This window comes from Pundamilia nyererei, unplaced genomic scaffold (genome assembly GCF_000239375.1).
Source record: "Pundamilia nyererei isolate P.nyererei 1_Seehausen unplaced genomic scaffold, PunNye1.0 scaffold00029, whole genome shotgun sequence".
In the NCBI taxonomy this organism is placed as follows: Eukaryota; Metazoa; Chordata; class Actinopteri; order Cichliformes; family Cichlidae; genus Pundamilia; species Pundamilia nyererei.
In genome coordinates, this window is record NW_005187430.1 from 1,121,328 (window position 1) to 1,144,391 (window position 23,064).

General features: G+C 39.5%; 1 protein-coding gene across 1 annotated transcript in view; it reads right to left on the reverse strand.

The window, feature by feature from the left end:
• Nucleotides 1–20,959, reverse strand: part of npas3 (neuronal PAS domain protein 3) — a 206,630-nt gene extending 185,671 nt beyond the window's left edge. The window contains exons 1-2 of the mRNA XM_013909673.1: nt 20,955–20,959; nt 20,612–20,856 (exon numbers count right to left, since the gene is read on the reverse strand). Of these exons, the coding sequence (XP_013765127.1) occupies nt 20,612–20,856; nt 20,955–20,959 (250 nt within the window). The remainder of the gene's footprint in view (nt 1–20,611; nt 20,857–20,954) is intronic.
• Nucleotides 20,960–23,064: the final 2,105 nt, after the last annotated feature.

A 23,064-nucleotide genomic window follows, 5' to 3' on the forward strand; every position in this document is an offset into this window, starting at 1 on the left:
TATATATATACACACACACACACACACACACTTGGGTTTAGGCTGGATGTTTTGCCTCTGCTTTCACTTTTCAAAGACTACTTGGTTGGGTCACTTTCTGGGTCATTTTCTGAGGGAAGAAATTCCTTGAATCTTGATTTTCCAGTTCCTCTAAATTTAAACTAGCATAGAAAAAAAAATATGAATACAGAAATATAGAGAAATGAGAAAGATGGAGGTGTAAGATGAGTAGACAGAGGCAGAGATGGATAGAGAGATGGGAGAAGGGTTTGAGAGAGCAGTTATGAGTGTTATTAAGAAATGGCTGGACTGCTAACGGAGCGTTCAGACGGTGGTACAGCTGAATGCTTCACAGCCCAGCAAACACAAGCTTGGCCCCCTTCTCTCTCTTCCCCACAAGTTTATCTAATTCCCTCTCTCCCTTCTCTCTCTCTCTCTTTCTGATTCATTCATCTCCCTCTCTCTCAGTGTCCTCTAACTCTCCCCTGTAACATTTTAAATTGTAAAAATCCATTAAATCCAATGGTTTCGATCAGAGAGTGCAGCCGAGTGTATGTATTTATCTCTGCGTATGCCTCCGCCAGTTTATCTTTTTGCTCCGAGTTTGTGTGAGTGACAGGGCGTAAACAAGGTAATAACAGTGCTGAGTGGAGGTCTTACAGACAATTCAAAGCTATCAATAGCTTTGATTATTGCAGCCATCTAGCATGACAGTGTCCTTCTTTGGCGTTTACAATATGTAATTAGAATTATTTTGTAATACTAATAATTATAACTTTACTTGCACAGCAGCACTAAAAAGTGTTTTAACAGACAAATGCTGAATACGAGCTTGAAAAGGGCAAAAAAATGTATAGAATGAAAAAAGACATTACAAAAATACGAAGCAAAAAAATGTCAACATGAATAATAAAATGATAAAAGCAATATATTGTAACACAGAGACATATAAGAAAAATGAAAAAAACAAAAAACAAAACCAAAGCATGATAAGACAATGATGAAAGGAGACTCGCAAAAGATGATAAAAGCCTATAAAAATGTCAATTAAAGGACCAAAAAAAGCACGTTTTTAATGGTAAATAAATTCTTTATTGTATGTTGTTCTTAGCTTTAAATCCACAAGTATCTACTACAGATCAAATATTGTCTTACAAATTTAAAAATGCCTTTTAAAATGCCTCACCTATTTCATAGGACAGCTGTATATTCTAAATAACGTACGTTGTGTTGTTTAGGGGTTCCAACTCATCTAAATTACGGTGTTGCTGGGAAACAAGCAGGTTTTTTTTGACCACGACTATGCCTATGAAGTCATGGAGAAACGCAAATTACACGGGAATAAAAAAGGCACTAAAAGAGAGGAACGTTGGGTTCCAAACGGCCTTCACGCGGATTCGCATCCACTGGAGCACCGGCCCACAGACTTACGAGGACGCAGCGAAGGAACTGAGAGCACGGGGCATTGAGGTGGCCCCCACACGCGCGAACCCGGGACCCAGCACCGAAGAGAGAGTACATAACGGATTTTCATGGCATGGAGTGGATACGGAGAGGGACAGAGGGACACGAATGGAAACTCGAGTCCGACGCAAACTGCGGGAATATAGAAGAGACTATTAAATATGAACGACAAGGAGGATAAGAGCTATACTCACAAGCCAGCAGACTATATAAGAAGGTAATATGCACCATTTGGTTTCATTGCTGTTCAAGTTGGTGTGTTGATAGTTCAGTTGATCAGATTTATAAGTTGCCATATATGTTGGACTCATCTAGTGTAAGTGGGATGTACCTGCTGGACAGTCGCCACAACACTAGGGAGAACCCGCCACCATATGGTGGGTCCTTTCTCTCCTCTCCCCAACAGGGACCTAAAGGGGTCAAATGATCCTGAGTATTTGGAGGACTCTATATTGGCTCTATTGTTTTTGTGTACTTATTTTAGTTTTGTGTTAACAGTGGGGGCACAATGTTTTACCTCAGTGATATTTGGAATGGACATTCATGGCTCTATCTGGTGTTATAATAAAGCCCAATGTTAAAGGTACTCTCACTTAATGTAAATGGGCTCCAAAGCCCGGCAAAGCAGGGAAAAATTCTTAGTAAACTGAAAAGAGAGGATATTGATGTGGCATTTCTACAAGAGACTCATTTGGTGGGCCTTGAGCATGAGAAACTTAAGAGACAAGGTTTCAAGCATGCTTATTACTCTTCAAATGGTTTACGACATATGAGAGGGGTGGTTATTTTAATATCAGGGAGGGTTATTTTTGAACATTTTGCTACAATTAGGGATAGAGAAGGCAGATTTATCCTGGTACAAGGCAAATAGGATGGGGAATTGATCACATTCTATAATGTTTATATTCCTCCAGGTTCCACATTTGATTTCTATAGGCAAGTGTTGCCTATATATTGGTACTGATATGAACAGAATACATGAGTGCCATATAGGGTCAATGGACGTTTCTGACCACTCTCTATATTTATCTTTAAATCCTACTCAAAGGAGAAAAATAACCAACTGGAAATTTAATTCTAAAGATATTATGAGGGGGGAGCTAAATATATGAAACAATTGGCATATAGATTAAGGAAACAACAAGCAGACAGAACAATAAAGGATAAGGGATCCGGAAACCAAAATGGAAATGCAGGGTATTGAGGAAATTAAGGGTTGCTTTAAGAGATACTATGAAAAATTATATTTACAACCACCCACAAACAATGACTTGACATGTTACACCTCTCTAAACTTACAGTAGAAGAAAACAAATTGTTAGGTACAGATGGTTTTACTGTGGAGTGGTACAAGAAATTAAAGGAACCTTTGACACCGGTCTTACTTAAAACATTTAATTGGGTCCTTACGAAGGGAGAAGCACCCTCCTCATGGAAACAAGCCATAATTTCTATTATACCTAAAGATGCTAAAGACAAATTAGAATGTTCCAATTACAGGCCAATAAGTGTATTAAATGTAGATTACAAATTGTTTACGTCAATCATAGCATGGAGACTTGAAGGGATCATCCCAAGGATAATAAATCTAGATCAAACTGGATTTGTTGGGTCGCGCCAAACCCATGGTAGTGTTGAGAGAACTCTGCAAATTATTAGACATAATAATTTAAATAAAATACCAGCTATATTATTGAGTCTAGATGCTGAAAAAGCTTTTGACTGTGAGATGGGAATTTGTATTCTAAGTAATGCTTAAATTTGGGTTTAATGGGTCCATCATTACAATATTGAGGGCTTTGTATAATAGTCCAACTGCAAAAATAAAGATCAACGGTGAACTTTCAGATGCTTTTAAGCTTGAAAGGTCCACAAGACAAGGATGCCCACTGAGTCCACTCTGAGTTGCCATTTTTATAGGGCCGTTGGCTCAAAGGATTAGGCAGAAAGATAAAATAAAAGGGATTAATATTGCTGGTTTACTTATCAAAACCTACTGAATCATTTATGGAGCTTATGTCAGTGCTAAAGGAGTATGGGTCCTACTCGGGATATAAACTGAATATACAAAACACACAAGTTCTTAGTAGCTTTTATAGCCCCCCAACATTTGCTCAGCAAATACAAACTAGGCTGGAAGAAAAAAAATTATCAAATATTTGGGCGTTAACTTATCAATGGATATAAGTTTGGAAGAAATCAACTACTCCCCACTTAAAAAAGATATCATGGTAGATATTAGCAGACGGTCATTAACCGCTTATCTAGTAGACACCATAAAAATGAATATGCTCCCAAAAGTATTGTACTTATTCCAGTCTGTTTCTATAGAAAACCCTGATAGATACTTTGTAGAATGGGATAGGATCCTCTCTAGATTTATATGGGCGGGTAAAAAGCCAAGAGTTAAGTTTAAAACACTTCAGCTTCCCAAGGATATAGGAGGACTAGGCCTCCCTTGCCTACATGACTATTAGAGGGCAACTCAAATAAGAAATCTGGTGGGCCGGTGTAAACCTGGATACTGTTCAAGATGGAAGGAACTGGAATTTTTCTTGGGAGGTAACTTCCCTGTCAGGGCACTGATAGGAGATCCCTCAGAGTTACGACTCCTGGGAGCAACCCTTGGATAGTAAGCTCAATAAAGACATGGAAAAGAGTACTTAAAAAGTATAAATTAAACCAGAGGACCGGATTCCTTAGGTGGTTTGTATATGACCCAGACTTTTTGCCTAGTAAGACCGACTCGACATTTAAAACATGGGCTAATAAAGGTCTCACCACATACAGTACCTTGTTGAAAGATGGAAAAGTGATGAGTTTCCAGGACCTTAAGAATAAGTTTGGGTTGTAAAATCAAGATTTTTTTTTAGATATTTGCAACTGAGGGACTTCCTGAATAAAAAGCTAAAACATCCCCAGTTATCAACTGGGAATGAAGAAATTATTTATTTATTCGAGAATGCATATAGAGATGCAACCTACATAAAAAATTATTTCCAAATTATATTGTTCACTGACTAATCTAAGGGGTCATGATACAAGATATGTTAAAGCAAGATGGGAAACAGAGGGTAATCTATCCCTAACAGGAGAGGAATGGGATGGGATCTGTAGGCAGCAGTGGTCGGTAACAAGCTCCCCCTCGTGGAGGGAATGCAGTTGGAAGAATGTAATTCGTTATTTTAATACCCCAGCTCAAAAATCCAATTACTCTCATAACACAACATGCTGGAGGCAGTGTGGACATGCAGCAGCAAATCATTTCCACATTTTTTGGGAATGTCCTCGTGTGGTTCCATTTTTGAAGGAAATACATAAGGTACTGGAAGCAATCTTCCAAAAGAAAATGCAATTTCATTTTGCAGTATTGTACCTAGGTAACTTAGAGAGTCTTAATCGATGTAAACCGGATAGATATTTGTTCAGTTGGCTTAAATGGTAAATGACCTGTATTTGTATAGCGCTTTACTAATCCCTAAGGACCCCAAAGCGCTTCACACAACCAGCCATCCACCAATTCACACACTAGTGATGACAGCTGCATTGTAGCCACAGCCACCCTGGGGCGCACTGACAGAGGCGAGGCTGCCGAACACTGGCGCCATCGGGCCCTCTGACCACCACCAGTAGGCAACGGGTGAAGTGTCTTGCCCAAGGACACAATGACCGAGACTGTCGGAGCCGGGGCTCGAACCGGCAACCTTCAAATTACAAGGCAAACTCCCAACTCTGGAGCCACGATCAAGGATCGAGGATACTCCTACTATAAATACTCCTACTATAAATGAGTGGATTGATGTGATACATACTATTTTTGTTATGGAAAGAATAACTTATAGGCTAAAGTTGCAGGCGGACTCATTTGAGGATTACTGATTGAAACGGTTGAAACATGTACAAAATGGGAGGCCAGATTTTGTATAATCTCATTGTATTTTCTGGTTTGTTTTGGGGGGGTTTTTGGTTTTGTTTTGGGGGTCTTTTGTCCGTTTGTCTTTTTTGTTGTTGTTTTGTTTTGTTTTTTTCCCCCACTGTGATTAAGTTTTATTGTTGTACATGTTGTATAAATAAGAAAACCAATAAAACATAAATTTAAAAAATAAAAAATAAACAACACACTGAGATATGTAGAAGTGCATATACATACCTGCAGTGTGCTGCTGTTGTGGGTTTAGTACCCCCGAAAAAATAAAAGCTCAGTTCGTAGAATGTGGAATGTTTTTTACTGAGAAAATGTATCATTTAAAATGAAAACAAAAGGTCTTCTAAATTTAATGGCAGGAAAACGTCTCTGGGAACTGGGAACTACAGGATTCTAGGAGATGAGTAGTCCTCGGTCTTTGTCAAATGCTTCATCAAGTGTTTTCAGTTGTTGAAATGTCTGGACTGCAAGCAGGCCAGTTCAGTACCTTGACAGTTCTCGTATGAAGTCATGATGTTTTTATATTAGTTGCAGTATGAAGTTTAGAATTGTCATTGCTAATAAGTCAGATGGTGCCTCTTGTCTTTAGTCCAGCGGACGCAAATAGAGTTTCAGCATCTGATTCATCTGACCACTTTGCCTCATCCATTTAAATGAGCCCAGAGAAGATCGTGCCATTTCTGAACCCCATTCTCATGTGCCTTCGTCTTTACATGATAGAGCTTTGATCTGCATTGTGGATGGCGGATGGCTTACTGTTTTCACAGAAAATCATTTCTGGAAGGGTTCTTGAGCTCATGCAGTGATTTCCATGACAGAATCATGCATGTTTTTTATGCTGGGCTCCCTGAGGACTAGAAGATCATGGACATCTATCATTGGATTGTTTTGTTTTGGTTTTTTTGGGGGGAGGGGGGGGGGCTTCCTCCAAATTCTTGGATTGTTTTGATATTATTTACTGTACATGATGAAATATTCAAAGTCTTTGAAATTTTACATTGAGGAACATTTTTCTGAGATTGTTTCACCTTTTGTAAACATAGTTTGTTTGTTGTTCTGAGATGCTCTTTTCTTTTTTTTTACACTCAGTCATGTTACTGACCTGTAGCAAATCAACCTAATTAGTTGCAAAATATTCCTCCAGCTGTTTCCTGTTAGTACCACCAGCTGTTTGATGCTTGCCCCAACTTTTTTCTTCTTTTAAACATTTATAAATGCCTTCTAAAATTAATCTTAAGACAATTTAATATTAAGATCTTGCGATAACAGCAGATGACATGTGTCAAGTGATCTCACAGGAGTCGTTACTATCTGAACTTTGATCAAGAACTGAGATTACCCAGTTCAGGTTTGGGGGGAAAACAAATGTGGTGTTCCTTAGTGCCTTATTTCAAACAATAATAATACATTAGTCAGTAATACGATAATATGGACTGAAAGTTTTAGGGGTAATTAAAAATGTAAAAAACACTTTATCTGTATATATATATATTTTAATTTAAAGCTCATAGTTTATTTAATTATTGACAGGCTCATATTCCCCTCTGTGCCACCCATTTAAAAAGTCCTTGGTTGGGTGATCCCTAAAACACAGCCCCAGCATTTTCTTATCACCAAACACATGGTTAAAATAAAAACAAGAATATCTTTTGCACATCAAACTGGATTGTAATGACTATTCATTGGTGCGTATAACCTAAATACCAAGAGAATTTGATAGGTAAAACCCCGCAACCCTGCCTACTCCCTCAACTCCCATCCAGTCCAATCATGTATATTGGCAATCGGTGCTGCAGCTTTTAAAAAGCTTCTTATTCCCCAGTTTATTTTGACATTTTGATGCACGATCAGCTGTGGGAGGAGAGGAAAAAAAATAATTAAAAAATAAAAAACACCCTTTGAGACAAACCGAGGCCGCTTAACTAATTAGGAACATATATCACCGCTGGCTCCGACAGGCCAATTACACCTGATTGGAAATACTTTACTTTGTTTAACACATGCTTTTCATGTCGGTTTTAATTCAGTGTCAAAGCTTGCCTTTCTGAATATTAGAGTGGATGATTGACTGCTGAGGGCCTTACAGTGTGCAGTACATAAGCCAATAATGTCCCATTTGTCTGGTATGGAGGGAAAGCGGGATAAACAGATTAGAAAGGACATTAGATGTATAACTGGGTTAGTAAGGACATCAGCTCTAATGGGTAAATGTCCTTCACAAGAGTATCACTATGATTAATACAAAGTGATACCAATGACTGTGGGACTTCTGGGAAACAAAATCTTTGGCATGATGGGAAAAAAGGTCAAACTAGCAAAACATACCAGCAATGACAACATAAATGTGACACATTCCAAAGGTTTTCAGGCTCTTTCAGCTTTTCCAGGTTTTGTTATGTTTTAAAGGATTACATCTGTTTCTCTCAGCTGTCATCAGTGGCCCTTGAAATGCTTTCACAGACTAACTAGAGTCAACAAATGACTAATAAAATGTATTAAAAAAAACATAAGGACAGGCGCAAACCTGGCTGAGTAAGATCTCACATTGAAAACATCATATATCTAAAATGACTGTATAAGGGGCAAAGATCTGTGGAAGACCATACGATGTTCTTCATTTGCACTGAGCGTTTCTCAGTGCCTGTAAAGAGAACAGCTAAGAGGGCCTTCTATCTCAAAAGGAATACATTTGGAAATCTTGTCACCAAATCCAACCAAATAAATAAGGACAATGGAGCGAGGTTAAACAGTGCTTTCAATTGGCTCTCTAAATCAGATCCCGAGTTCCTTTGAGGGACTATTAATCAAAGTGGCCAAGTGCCGAGCTAACCATTAATCCAAGTGGTTGAGTTTTAAAAAGATTGGACTACAAAACCATTTATTATATTTGTCTCTAAACATATCCATTTCACCTATGAAATTAGGAATTTTACATTGGAAGTTTATAACAAGGGACTCCCTTCCAAAGCAATGTAGTTGCTGGTTAGCATAATGAAACATTTCTACCATGATGGTCTCTTCTAGAACAACACTGTTCCCATCAAGGGGCAAATGTCTCATTGAATCACCTTGAGAAGACTGTTGTTGTGACTTGCCACTATATAAATACAGTGTTGGGGAGTAACGGAATACATGTACCGCCGTTACGTATTTAAAATACAAAATATGAGTAACTGTATTCCGTTACAGTTACCGTTTAAAAAGGTGGTATTCAGAATACAGTTACTTTGTTGAAATAAATGGATTACACTGCAGTACTTTCCTGTTTCATTTTGTCGCGGGTCAGGACTGTTTGGGTTTTGTTTGACAGCTACGTTCTTTTGTTCCAGGCGGCAGCGTTACGGTTGCCATGGTTACAGGGCGACCCGCTCTCTCTCTCTGCTACTGTGTGTTTCCTGGGTGAGAGAGCGCCTTTTCGTTGTTGTTGTTGTTGTGCTAAGCTAACAGGCAGAATGCTACAAGCATAGCTCTAAAGAATGTAGCATCATGGGCAGTGTAGTCCGTGCTGCAGGGAGAATGGACTGCCATACACGTTATGTGTCTGTGAGCGCGAGGAGGGAGAAAAAGGGGAGTGGAAAGGTACGAGTTGTCATCGAGCAAAAACGGGAGCTGGAAGCATGTAAATATAATAATAACCACTTCAGCCAAGAAGAGTGCCTGACGAGCCCAGTTGTAAGTAAGCTATTAAGACTCGACTGTACACCGTGTTCGTGTTTTCCTCCGAAAACAATAAGTTCCGTTGGAGCAGCCTTTCAACGCCTCTCTCTGTCAAGAAAAGTTGACCCACACAACAAAGTAAAGCTATTTTTCGGCTACGAGCCGACAGGGACCCCGCCGTATTAGTCAGAGGTCCCTTTACTACAGTTCGGAGTCGTGGACCTTCAGTAACAGTAATAAATCACACAGCAATAGTACATTCACGTTGTTGTAAAAAGCATGATAATATATTAAGTAATCCAAAGTATTAAGAATACGTTACTGTCATTGAGTAACGTAACGGAATACGTTACAGAATACATTTTGGGGCATGTATTCTGTATTCTGTAATGGAATACATTTTAAAAGTAACCTTCCCACACTGTATAAATACAATATAATTAAATTGAATTGACTGGTTAAATAAGTCAGAAAATAATGCATGCTATGGCCTTTGCAATCACCAGACCTCAAACGAGTTGTTGAATTTGGACTAACATGTTAGACAGTGCTTTACACTGTACAACTAGACTTGATGAGGCAACCGGAGGCCAACCGAAGCCTGGACGACCAACCATCTGTGAGCTTCCTGTGTGGACAGGGCTTCGGAGAAACAAAGCCAAGTTGCAGAGGAACCAGTTCAGGTAGTCCCAACAACTTAAAGGTGTTTCTGCATCTGAAAGCATGCTAGAACTTCTCTGCTGAGAAACTACACTATAATGCACCAATGACGTATGTGCCGATCAGGTGGAGAAGAAGAAGAAGTTTAGGAGAGTTATAACAGGAATGCTTACTTGACCGTTGTGTATGCATCTTTCTGTGTCTGCAAATAAGTATAATCCCTGCTTTACATTCACTTGTTTTATTTCCATTTTTTTAGCCTTCTATCTGTGAAAGATATTTCCCTGTAAATTCTTTTAGTTTAGTCAGTCACACCACTTTGGTTTCAACACTTATTCAGAGACTCTGCTTGTTCACGCTGGACTGATCAAAGTAGGATCTAATAGAAACTTAAACCAACAGTCGACATTTCTGCAATCACTCCAGAGGAAAATCAGGCGTCAGAGCTCAGCTATGTACAAATCTGTGCAGACGCTCGGCGAGACAAAAACACGTCTTTCATATGCAAACCCGCAGAGAGCGGCACAGCCTGATTCAATAAGTGAATGTCTTTTAGTTTCTCTGTGAGCATCTCTATGTTGTACTTAATTGCTATGTCTTTCACGGGGTAAACAGAAACAAGCAGCTATATTTTCTGTCATTACACCACATTGTTGGACAAGAACACTTCCCGGAGCCATTTTGTGTTTGCCAACAAAAAAGATAGGTGTTTGAATAATTGTTTCCATGGTGATTTTTTTTCTTCAGTGTGCAAGTGTGTGACAGCAGGCAGGACGAGAAGAATTAAGAAAAAAAAGAAAAGATGAACGAAATGCCCAGCAGCCACGTCGGCGGCCGAAAGCAATTTCCTCGTCTAAATTTAGTTATGCAAAGCCTATGGGCATCATCAACATTTGGTAATTAGTTTTATAATTACTGCTGTTTCCCTCTCCCTCTGTCATTCCATTTTTCTTTACACTGTGACTCGGGAATCAAAACATCTCACACTCGCAGCTGGCCAAATTACCCTCTGTTTATTAAGTGCGAGCATGCAAGGGGAGTGGTTTTAGCCAGCGGATGAAGCGGCGTGTCGGCTGCAGAGCCAAACGGGGCTAAGCTGGGGGCCGGTAGGAGCGCCACAGGTTTTTGCAGTGAGAGAACCAAAGCTGCGTTTGACAAGTTTATTATGCTGAGAAGTAGGAGCTGCCTCGCTTCTTCGTTTTATGTTTAAGATGAGATCCGAGGGTAAAAAGCTGCAATGATTACAACTAGATAGGGGGTATTTTGGCGAAAGACATAACAATTATCACCCAGTGTGTGCATGATGTAATGCAAATAGCAGAGGCCCTGTGTTTTATATGGTTTCAATCACACATGCTGCGCTTTAGTTTAGAAGACGAGTTGTGTTGTCTTATTTCAGATATCAGTGGGAAGTTGAGCCTGCTGTTAAATGACGTCTAACCTGAATGCAACAGCTGGAAGGATATTCGAGTTGTTAGTTTACAGAAAGAAACAATGAGCTGTTAGAGCAAGTCTAATCTGTCAAAACAAATCCAGATAATATGCATCTTAAAATGCATACTCTGAAAACTTCAAGTGAAAAATGTTTCAGATTACTATATTTGATCTTAGATAGCTTTGAAGTTACAAAAACACAACGTTTCTTTTAAATTTGCACCAGTCACATCCATATTTTAAACATACTTCCATGAGGAGCAGCTTTAAATTGTATTCTGTCTTTGAAAGATCTTGCAATGACATTCATTAAAAAGAGCTTGCCTAAAGAACTTTGCCATTTCTAATAGATAGCAAAAAATATTAAGCTCATGATGAAAAATGTTATCCACATGCAAAAGCAACAATGTGGTCCAGACAATGTCCAGACAACTCAAAGTTAATGACATTCACCAGCTTCAATCAACGACGGGCCAAATAACCACTGGCAGCAGAAAGTTGGGAGGACCCTGAAATAAACTTTTCTCAGCTTTGGAGTGAGCAATTGAAATGACTGCTAATAAGACTGAAGGATACTTAGCTTAAGTGAAGGATATTTAACCATCTGCAATAAAGCAATGTGATACTGTATGTGAATTGCTTCCTGTATGGGTGGGGATGAACACTGAAGCCCCATCATGTAACCTGCATGGATGCCTGATATGCAACTTTAATTTAATTAGGGTGTCTGTCCTGTCACTGCAGAAAGTTGAACTTGCCGTTTGATTTGTGCTTTTGGTTTCCAGTGCACTGTCAGTGTGAATGCTTAAACTACAAGGAATTCTGTTACTGGTGTGAGAACATAAAAAATATATTTTGTCAATAGATAAAGGTAATCAGGAAAATGTAATTTAAAAAGAGTTACCTTTAGTTCGACAGTGTTGAACTCCTATACTTGAAGACTATATTTCAAGTTGAAAAAACACCCCGACCTTTGACAATTCATCAAGTCATGTATAATGTAAAGTACTATACACAACTATGAAAGCTATGAATATTCAAAATTTAACTGGAAAGTCCTTTCCTTTTTGGCGTTGAGCTGCTTTACCTTTGAATGAATACAGTACTGACACCAGGCACTTACTAAAAAATCCCAGCCATACAGCAGGCCGTGGACGCCTGTTGGAAACCTTTTAGTGTTTGGGGAACAACTTATCTCTGTACCTTTTTTTTAATTCTCTCCATCTCTCGGTTTGAAACGAGCTTCAACGCTGACTCAGTGTCGGATTGCAGTGTGCAGGCTGGGTTGGGCAGGTGGGAGGGGTTTGATGTGAGTGCTGTGTTTATCCGGGTGTCGGGGTCACTGTGTTCCCTCAGTATAATGGAGGAAGCCATTAGCCCAGCCAGCAGGCCGCATCATAAAAACGTCAGCTGGTACAAAGAGACGAGATGGATCATAACGAGACGAGACTCCTGCTGCTCTCCCTCTCTGTCTCTCTGCCTCTCTCTCTCAGCCTCACTGATAGCCTCTGTCTCTCTAATTGACTATCTCGTTTATTTTTCTCTCTTTCTCCCCCGTCTTGTCGTTATCCCTCTCATTTTTCTACTCAGGCGCTTTCTTCTGATGCGCCTCTTTTCCCCCCGTGTCTCTCTCTCTCTCAGTCAGCGCTTAGAGTCTCTCTAAGCAGGAGGTTGATTTTGTATAAAGCGGCAGTCTGGCTGTATGTAATGCTAAGTGGATAGGAACACACACTCACATAAATACACACTAAACAATGCAGACAATACTTCACAACATGACTTGATATAGAATCATCTCAATCAGATTTAGGCTACAACATTTTTTTTTTTTTTTTGTGGGCTTACACAAATCTCCGTAGCAGCCGAATATTAGCAGAGTTAAATCCTGGACTGCATTATCATGGTGAATGATGGACAAGTAACGGTTAATCTTTTTACACAGGAGTGTGGCTGCTCCTTTCTGATCTGTGGGGAGCTCTGGGAGCGTCATTCTATTGCAGTGGTTCCCAAACTTTTTTTGCTGGGCCCCCCTTTGTTTTACAAGAAAAATGTTCGCGCCCCCTGCGTGCACATGCGCACACGCACACACACATCCTCCAACCACACACACCCATATTTTGCTCCATTGCGGTTTATTTCACACCTCAAACATTTAGTAAACAATTAAGCAAATACAAGTAATCTGCAATAAATTACAGGTAGTAAGAAAATAAACTACTAACTAATTTACGCTACGTCCGCACCTACACGGATATTTTTGAAAACGCAGCTGTTTCGTCCACACGTAAACGGCGTTTCGAATCACTGAAAACTGAGATTTTTTTCAAAACTCCGTTTTTGCGTTTACGTGTGGACGAGGAATACAGAGTTCGTCACGCAACGTCAAAGGTATGTGCCTTTTTTCACGTCACGCTGTGCGCCACGTTATTGTTTACAGGAGATGAATTGTGGAATGGCAGATAGAGACAAAATACTGTTAATCTGACTATCTGCAGTTTTTACACGCTTACATATACACTCGCAGTTAATGATTTGAACCGGGGGAACAAAACGTGGCAGGATCAGCCTGATATTATTTGTATCCCACTGTAACTTTACTGTATAAAGTATAGTATAGTATGTATATCTTCAAAATGTCAGGAGTAGTTAGTCATTACAACAAGTGTTTGAACTAAAAATCAAGAATGTGGGATCCTGTTTGTCCGTGATTTGGAGAGCCCAGCGCTGCTCCCGACGAAGGGAAAAGCAATTCTGCAGGGGAGACCTACCTTGGCACTTGTGCAGGTGAAACCAAAGGGAAGATTTGCTTCACCATATTTTCTAGTCTTTGGCTTAGAATGAAGTTGGTTTGGAAACATATTCAGCGATGCTTCATCTCCTGCTTTGCGTTTCTGTGGGCGCCCGTGCTAGCAGTGTCCAAGCGTTTTGTTTTTTTTTCCCCCTTTTCATCTGGCGCCCCCCCTGCCATGGCTCTGCGCCCCCCCAGGGGGGCGGGCCCCACACTTTGGGAAGGTCTGTTCTATTGGATTCCATCCACAATCCGGAGCGTATCATACGGACGCGGAAGGTTACATTTTGCGTTACTATGAGACGCCTTGGGACGTGACAAATCGTTGGTATGTTACACGTTGTGAATGAGGACGCTCTCCAACATGGCTGGCTTGGTTTTGGAGCACTTTTTGAGAGTGAAGTTATTAGTTAATGCTACCAAACCTAGTTAGCAAGCAAAATCTATAAAGGCACAAAGAAAGTCTCCCTGTTGAATAGCGTTACCAATGGATCTATTATGCTAACATTTCAAAGTTCTTAGCCACTAGTGTCTTTCAAACCAATAATCTGCTAAATGTGTTTTTCACTATTAAAACAGGCCTTATAGTACTATAGGGTCCCTAAAAAGGTTACAAAGTTTGTTACTAATGTGATAATGTTATCTGATGTGATTTGACACATTTTATGTTCCACAACTTTTTTTTTTTTACGTATGCACAGTCTACTGTAAGTGTATTTTTTTAAAACACCATCCATCCATCCATTCGCTTCCACTTATCCTTTCCAGGGTCGCGGGGGGCGCTGGAGCCTATCCCAGCTGTCATTGGGAGAGAGGCAAGGTACACCCTGGACAGGTCGCCAGTCTGTCACAGGGCTGTTTTTTAAAACACAACTTTGAAAATACACAATTTTTCCACATTAAAAACTGCAGTGAAAGATCCTGAGCTCGCATTCACCCACCCACACACACCTGATATTCCTCATGAGTCTCGTGAGCTCATGCACTGAGCCATAACTAGGTATGTGGATCTTATAAAAAATGCCATAATTTATTTTTTAATAACAGAGAGAGAGGATATTTATACAGAATGTAAAGCAGCACAGATATGAACAAGGTGTGTTTACAAGGAGTAGGGTGGAGTTCGTATTTATGCAGGTACCTGTGTGTTTTCTTAATATCCTTATATGTGTATTTCTCTGAATATTGTCAGAAAAAAGTATGTGCAAAACTTGTGTGTGTGTTTGGATTAGTGCGTATATTGTTTGTTTGTGAGTGGAGTACAGTGAGTGTGTGTGTCTTGATTTTTAGACTGGCTCATGAAGTGTGGCATTTTGGTGTCTGCTGCTCTCTGCATGCATAATGAATAGCCAGGTGTCGAAGGGGGTCACACACACAGGCACGCACAGACGCACGCACAAACACCAGACTGTCAGACAGAAGCAGAGACCCTCAAAGCTTTTCATACATACTACCGGACACACATACTGTACCTGCATATGCAACCACAAACACCACCTTAAATTCACACATAAACACAACGACCGACATTCACCTACGCACTTAAATAGTGAGCGGTCAATCGTTTTTACACACACGCACACACACAAAATGGGCTGGGTGTCAGGATGCTCCAAAGGTCACGGTTGTTTGTGTGGAGTCCTGTAGCAGATGTGGAGACTCTTACTGACAGGAAGTCAAAACCTCCCACACTAAACTGTAGAAGAGCAACTGATGGGTCAATTACTGCAAAGGTCAATGGGGGAGGAGGGGAAGGTGTACAGGGGCATGAAGTGCAAGGGTGGAGGAGGATAAGGAAGGAGTGAAAGAAAGGTGATTACAGGAAGTGGATGAGAGGATGGAGGAAATGGAGAATGGGGAGAAGGAAATAGAAAAAAGTCAAACGGAGGTTAAGAAAGTGAAGCGTTAGGAGTGGGAAAGGAGAATCAACTGAGGAGGAGAAAGCGAAAGAGGATTTAATATAGTGCATGAACCAAAATAAAGGAAAAGATGAAGAGGAAAAGGTAAGGAAACAGGAAGGTGGTGTGAGGGGAAAAGAGTAAAGGATAGGAAGTAGAGGAGAAGAAAGGGAAGGACACAACATGAGGTGAGAATGAACAAAACAAGAAAGACAACAAACACGACAAATGGAAAAGAAGTTAGAAGAAAAACTGAATTTAACTGAAAAGAGGAGAAATATAAGTTGGGGAAAGGAAATGGAAATGAGAGGAGAAAGGATAAAAAATGAATGCATAATGCAAGCACACAGATCAAAATCATGTGGTCAGAAATCATATCTAATTTTCCTTCTTCCTTTTGAAAAGAAATATTAAAAAGGAAGAAACAGAGATGTGTACAGGATGGGGAGGGGGAAGAGAAAAGAAAAAGTGCTAAAGTGAAAGAAACTAGAGGAAAAAGAGAGAGGAAGACAGAGAAAAACTAAAACCAAGGAGGGAAAAACAACAAATGAGGATATTGTCAGATGGAAAAACAGAAAGAGTATGGAGTCATAAGTAGGAATACTACACACACACACACACAGACTCACACATACACAGAACGATCTTCATTACCTGAACCAATGCAGAGCAGCTACACAGAGGCCAAAATCAATAATTCTCTGCTGTTCCAAACACTGCGAAACACACAAATACACAGACACGCACGCACACACATAGGCTGCAACACACAAAACAATTACAAAGTAAAAAGTCACATAGGCATGGATGCACATACACACTCGCACACAGTCTTCTAGAGAAGGATATTCATTCATTAGTGTCAGTCAATAGGAGAGAGAGTAAAGACAACGTAAACACACACATACAACCTTGCAGAGAGAGAAGCATATCATGTACTGTATATGTTGTGTGCACAAGAGGGACAGTCTGATTGAATTGCTGTGTGTGCGTATGGACATAAAAACCTCACTTTGCACTTCTATTTAAGCAAAGTCTGTTTTGTGTATTTGACCTTCACACTGAGGATTTGTTGATTTTTTATTTCTAGGACATCCACATTGTCAGGTTTGATTTTATCTATGTAATAATGAGACTGTGAGCAGTTTTCTCAGTTGGTTGGATAATTGTGTCCCTTATAACGGCCAGTGTGGCCAGTCAGAATTAATATAAATGAACAAAAACAGTCTAGAAATCTATTTTGGACAGGGTTTCCTGAAAGTATCACACAGAGGCAATCACAAAGTTAAGGTTCTGAAAATAAATGAATAAATAACAAGAAGTCAAACGGAGGATTAAGGGTTGTTCATATAATATTTGTACCTCCACACACGTGTTAAATGTGATTTAGTATGATGCTGTCTTTTGCAGGGCTGTGTTACAGGAAGTATACAACACACAGCCCTGAGAGCTCCAAAACAACCCAGCACACACTCACACACATGCACACATTTATCTGGTGTATACGTTTTGGTTCTGTTCATTAAAATGCATGCGCCTCTTCAAAGCGCTGCCGACAATGATGCCATCTGCTGTTGTGCGGAGAGGGCATGTGTGAGCACACACATTAGACGTGCTCATGTGTAGAAACACCCATACATACACCTTACCTTTATTCACTCACACTCAACTACAGTCTCGCCCTGCGTGTACTCTTGTTCTCAGGTAAATATGGTTGTACTGTAGTTCTTACAGCACACACAAACAGTGAAACGCACTGTCGCCCCTAGAAATTTCAGACAATTTGCTTTCATCTTTGGGTCATTCCTACAAGCCCAAATGTCCCCTTTAAAAGCAAACGCTCCTCTTCTCCTTTAAGTGCGTCGCACAAAGGGGCCATTTCAAAGGCAAATTCCACTTAGATTCACAAGTGCTGTGTACACTCTGGTACTCCAGGCAGAAATTCATCAAAGCTTAATGTTCCCTTCACAGAAAAATCACTTAGCGCTGAAGCTAGCCGTGTGTGAGTGAGTGTGTGTGTGACAGAGAGAGAGAGACCGTGGTGCGTTTCTGCAGCTTTTGCAAGTTGTTTGATAGCAGTTTAAAGAGCCACACAGTCGCTGCAATGCTGCTAGCTGTAAGCCTGATACGCCTATGTTTGCGTGTTCACTTTCATTTGAATAAAAATGTTCGTTTGAAGACACAAAGATGAGCTTTTGTGGAAACTAAATTGGGCAGTAAAGCTGTTGCTATGGCTCCGCTTGAACTGGCAGCTTTTTGGGTGAAAAGAGGTAATCTGGGTCAAAAATCAATCAATCAAAAAAAACTGTTATTATGCAAAAACTTCAAAATTATGTTTTATCTTTAAATGACATACAATGTCCAACGATAATAAAAAATGTAGTGAGGATCAGAAAGACAAGAAAAAAACTTAAAAAGGCTTTGTGCTGAAATTAGCACAGGGGAAAAAAGAAGAGGAAGAAACTGGTGAAACAATATTGAAAGCTTTATATATTTTTTCTCCATATGAGAAGAAACTTAATGCAAGTTTTCATTACCAAAAAAGTAATTTGTGAATAACTTCACTGGGATTGTCAGAGAAATTTAAAAGATGCCTTTATCAAAGGTATCTCTGATAAAGCTAGGTGTTTGTAACTTTATCTATTCAGAAAGAATTTTTCTCACTTTTAATTTAAAAGTTTTAACAAAACTGCAATATTTTTTGATGGAATCCATAAAAAGTTGAAACTCATCTATGAGTGCTTAATTCAGGGGTTTCCAACTCCAGGTCTCAAGGGCCAGTGTCCTGCAGGTTTTTGATCCAACACAGCTAACACAGACTTAAACGGCTAAATTAGTTCTCCAGAGGCCTGATAATGAACTAATCATTTGATTCAGATGTGTTGACCCAGGGTGATATCTAAAAACTGCAGGACAGCGGCCCTTGAGGCCTGGAGTTGGACACTCCTGGTTTAAATCATTTAAAGCTGGAATTATTGACTGTAAACTGAAAAAAATGGATGTAATAACCATGAAGTCACCCACCAGTTTACAAAGTTATATATTTGATGTTTTGAAGTGAGCATTTTTTAAATACAAGCTAGGCCCTCCCAAAGGTATACTGTGCTTTATCCTCCCTTTTGACTTTAATGAAGAACCTAAATGTACAAAATAATCATCGTTTTGCATCCAGTATAACTTTAAACCATCAACTGAGGCAATAAACACATCAGGAAAGTGTTTAGTGAAAGCACGGGTCAAGAGAGCTGACTATACAACTGGACCTTCCCTGCTGACCATTAGATATAATACACAGGGGTAAGAAAAGCACTTTTGCCGCAGTCAGTGCCAAAATCATAACAAATGAAGTAAAAAGAAAAAAGAAGTTTATATCAAACAGTTCTTTAACACACAAAGTTAAACTTAGCGTCTTTCACATCCAGCAATCAGGTCTACTCTCATCTCATCCGCAATATTTACATTTTACACAGGCGCTGCTTCAGTCAGCTAAGTAGGCAGTGTTTCGGTTTTGCCGACACAGTGGGTCAAATGTCTAGAATGAAACAAGGATTTATTCTGTCCAGAGTTGGGCTGTACCATTCTACCACTCTATGGTGGTTTTTAGGACAGTATAACACAGTTATATTTATATTTATAGTTTATTTATTTATATAGCACATTTAATTACAACAGGGTCCCAGCATTCCCTAATGAAGTGGCAAACCACCTCTAGATTATGTCAAGCCAGTGCAATCTGGACTTGCATTCTCCTGAGGATTAATTTTATTTCCAATAAACAATGTCACCACTTTGTATTTAGCTTATGCATCATTTGCAGCTAACTGAACTCAAGTTACATCTGTTCTCACACAGGTTCTGATTTTCTTGCCAGACAACTGTTTCGGTACAACACGGTGAATCAAGCCAGTTTCAAACCCTTTTCTGTTCACTAAATCAGCTATAATCACATATTAAACGTCCATTTCGACAGAAAATCTGAAGTTGTGAGTTGCTAAAGCTACACTAGTCATTTGCAGTCAACAGTTCTTAAGAACGCAACCAATTTTTCTTCATCTGTGAAAAACAAAGTTGGAAGAAAGAAAAAAAGCATAATCAAACCTATTCCAGTATGCATGAATGGTGAAAAAACGGAACCACAGGCTTATTCACAGTGAGAGAGAAAAATCCTTATCCAGTTTAGTAGACTTTAGCATAGATTTAACTTTTCAGACACAGGAACCACATCCCTTTTTGTTAATATGTAACCTATGGCTGCAATGCAGCATACGTGTGCTAAGGTTGACCTTTTACAAAATGCAGTCTAATCTGTTGTTTAGGTATGGAGAGAGAGGAATCAATTAGTAATGTTTTCCATTAGTAGGAACCAGCTGCCCAGAGGGTAAATACTTTTTTACTCGTGAGGCTGACTATGGATGTAGTGGTAACCTGTAATTTTATTGCCTTGCATATATTTGTATGTCTGAGCTTAATTATGATTTGATGTGACCAAGTGTTCAACTGAAAAGTTCTTCTCAGGCTTTGATGCATCAGAAACAAATAATCAGTGTGTCAGTTAGCAGCAGCTCAGTGGTCTGAGATGTTGGCTAAGTCTCTGCAGGTGTGGCTTATAAGATACCATGATTCAAATAATCAACAAGCAAAAGAAAAATAATTATACTTGTGCTAGGACACGAACCAACTACACTACAAAGAACATTTTCAAACAACACTTTTCTTGGTTCTTAATGATTTCTTTTTTTTTCTTTAAATACACAGAACCACACATGTTTCCAATGTGTATTCTACCTTTGACCGAGGTGTTGGGCGGAGGTCCCTCAATTCGCAGGTTCCACGGTGGGTCTCCCTGGTTGGCGAAATCCCTCATTTTCAGATAGCTGATGGTGAGCCGGATGATGGAGGCCTTGTCCAGCTGGCTGGTGATGGCACCTGGCAGTGGCAGCATCTTGGCCAGTTCATAAAACTCAAAGTTCTCTTTTCCCCGACGCGACCTTGCCGCGTCCCGTGACTTCTCCTTCCTCAGAGCCTGCAGCCTGTAAGGAGTAAAAAAAAAAAAAGTTAAAAGAAATCTGATCACATGACAGGGTTGTGCAGAACGTGATTTTCAGTAATCATCGGTGATGGGAATAACGGCATTACAAGTAACGGCGTTACTTTTTTCAGTAACGAGTAATCTAACTAATTACTATTCCTATCGTTACAACGCCGTTACAGTTACCAACAAGAAAATGCTGTCCGTTACTATTTTTCAACAAACAGACGGTTGAAGCTGTGTTCAGCTCACCGCATCTTATATCAGTTGCACGGAAGTAGCTGTAAGTAATCTGAACGCTACAGCTTTAAGCAGCGGCGCGCGCTCCCGCAGACGGCAATCACCAACACTGTCTAGCACAACACCTGGAGCTAAGGGGGCAAAACAATCGCATGAGTGCTGCTGTTTGACTGAGGAAGAATAAAGTAGTCATGGTAAGCCAATCACATGACCACTTAAAGACAAAGCAACAAGGTGATATATACCAGTTTTTAAATTGTGTTGATAGGCCACGTAAAACCAGAGTCATGATAAACAATATATACGCGCCGTTTTTTCCTCAATAGTTTCGTCATGTTTACTGTCTAAGGACAGCGCAGCGAGCACTCTCTGCTTATGAGCAAAAAACCCCAAACAAACAAAAAAAAAAACAGGGGAAGTGTTAGGAGTGACGTTTGTGACGTTTAGCGTGTTTGGAGTGTGTAGCTAATGTGTTGTCTTGTGTAGTTAGTGTGTAGTGTTGTGGATAGTTTAGTGTTGTGTGTCAGAACAATGAGGCGACTGCTGTCTCCAGGTAGAAACAGGAGTGATACACCTGCTGCTGTCACTCCTGCAGGTATCAGGCTGTGATGTTCTCCTTTATAGTGGACAGAAATTATTTTTTTGGAGTGGCACAAATAATTTGTGTGGCATCTTATTGAATAAAGAACAGCTGATTGTTCTGTGAATAGTTTGAAATGGTTATTTAAAAAATCAAGGTAAAAGGTAAATGGATACAAATAACTTTGTTGTTTGCAAAACTTGTGCATATGATTTTAAAATTGACCATTTATATTTGCATTTAAAGTTATGAAATATGATTCATTAAACATGTTTAGTGGTTGTTACAGTAAAAATATAACTTTTTCTACTCTGATTTTATGTTTTTTGTCGGATTTTAGATCAGTTGTGTTAATACAGTATGTCAAAATGAAAACATGACTGTAAATTCAGACACGTGAGGTTGTGCTGAAAAGGATGATACCAAACAAGGCAAAGTAAATAGTTTTTAAAGGTGAAATGTAGAGGAAACATCAAAAGTAGTTAAAAATGGCCAATTACACGCTGGACCCCAGAGGGTTAAACATTTTTTTAAAGTAACGCAAAAGTTACGTTTCGAGTAATTAATTACTTTTAGAATATTGTAACTCAGTTACTAACTCAGTTACTTTTTTGAATAAGTAACTAGTAACTATAATTCATTATAGTTGCCCAACACTGGTAATCATGTGTTACTGGAATAAAAAGCTTAATAAACATTCATAAGAGAAAAATGATAAATTATGCCCATAGATACAGTATGGTAACAAATATGGTGTGGTTTTAAAATGGTCTTCAAATAATGCTTTTACAGATACAGGAGCACTCGAAGACACACACAACACGTGTCCGCCACGGCCAGTTTCACCAACACTGCTTTAAACCTTTTTTTTTTTATCTTGAAGAAAAGGATGACACATTTTAATTTCAAGTCACTTATATTATATTTCTATTGCACAAAATCACAACAACAGTCACCTCAAGACACTTTATACTGTAAGGTAAACACTATATAATCATAGAGACAACCCCAACAATCTGACAACCCTGCATGAGCAAGCACTTGGTGACAGTGAGAAGGAAAAACTCCCTTTTAACAGGAAGAAACCTCCAGGAGAACCAGGTTCAGGGGTAGGAAGTAGGACTGGGCGATATATCGAGTTTTTTAAAATATCAATATATTTTTATACGAGATATAAGATGTGACAATATCGTTTATATCGATATAATATATATTACGTTATAATTATACTTGTGGAGCCGCAAGTTTGCCTCTCTTTCGTCCACTTTTGTCTCTATGCAACGTTACTCGGCCTCGCCTCTCTCCTTCACTGAACACAACTCCCCCTCCCCCATCGCTTCACCTGCAGGCAACGACACGATGGATACGGCAACGGACGGCGTCAACGTG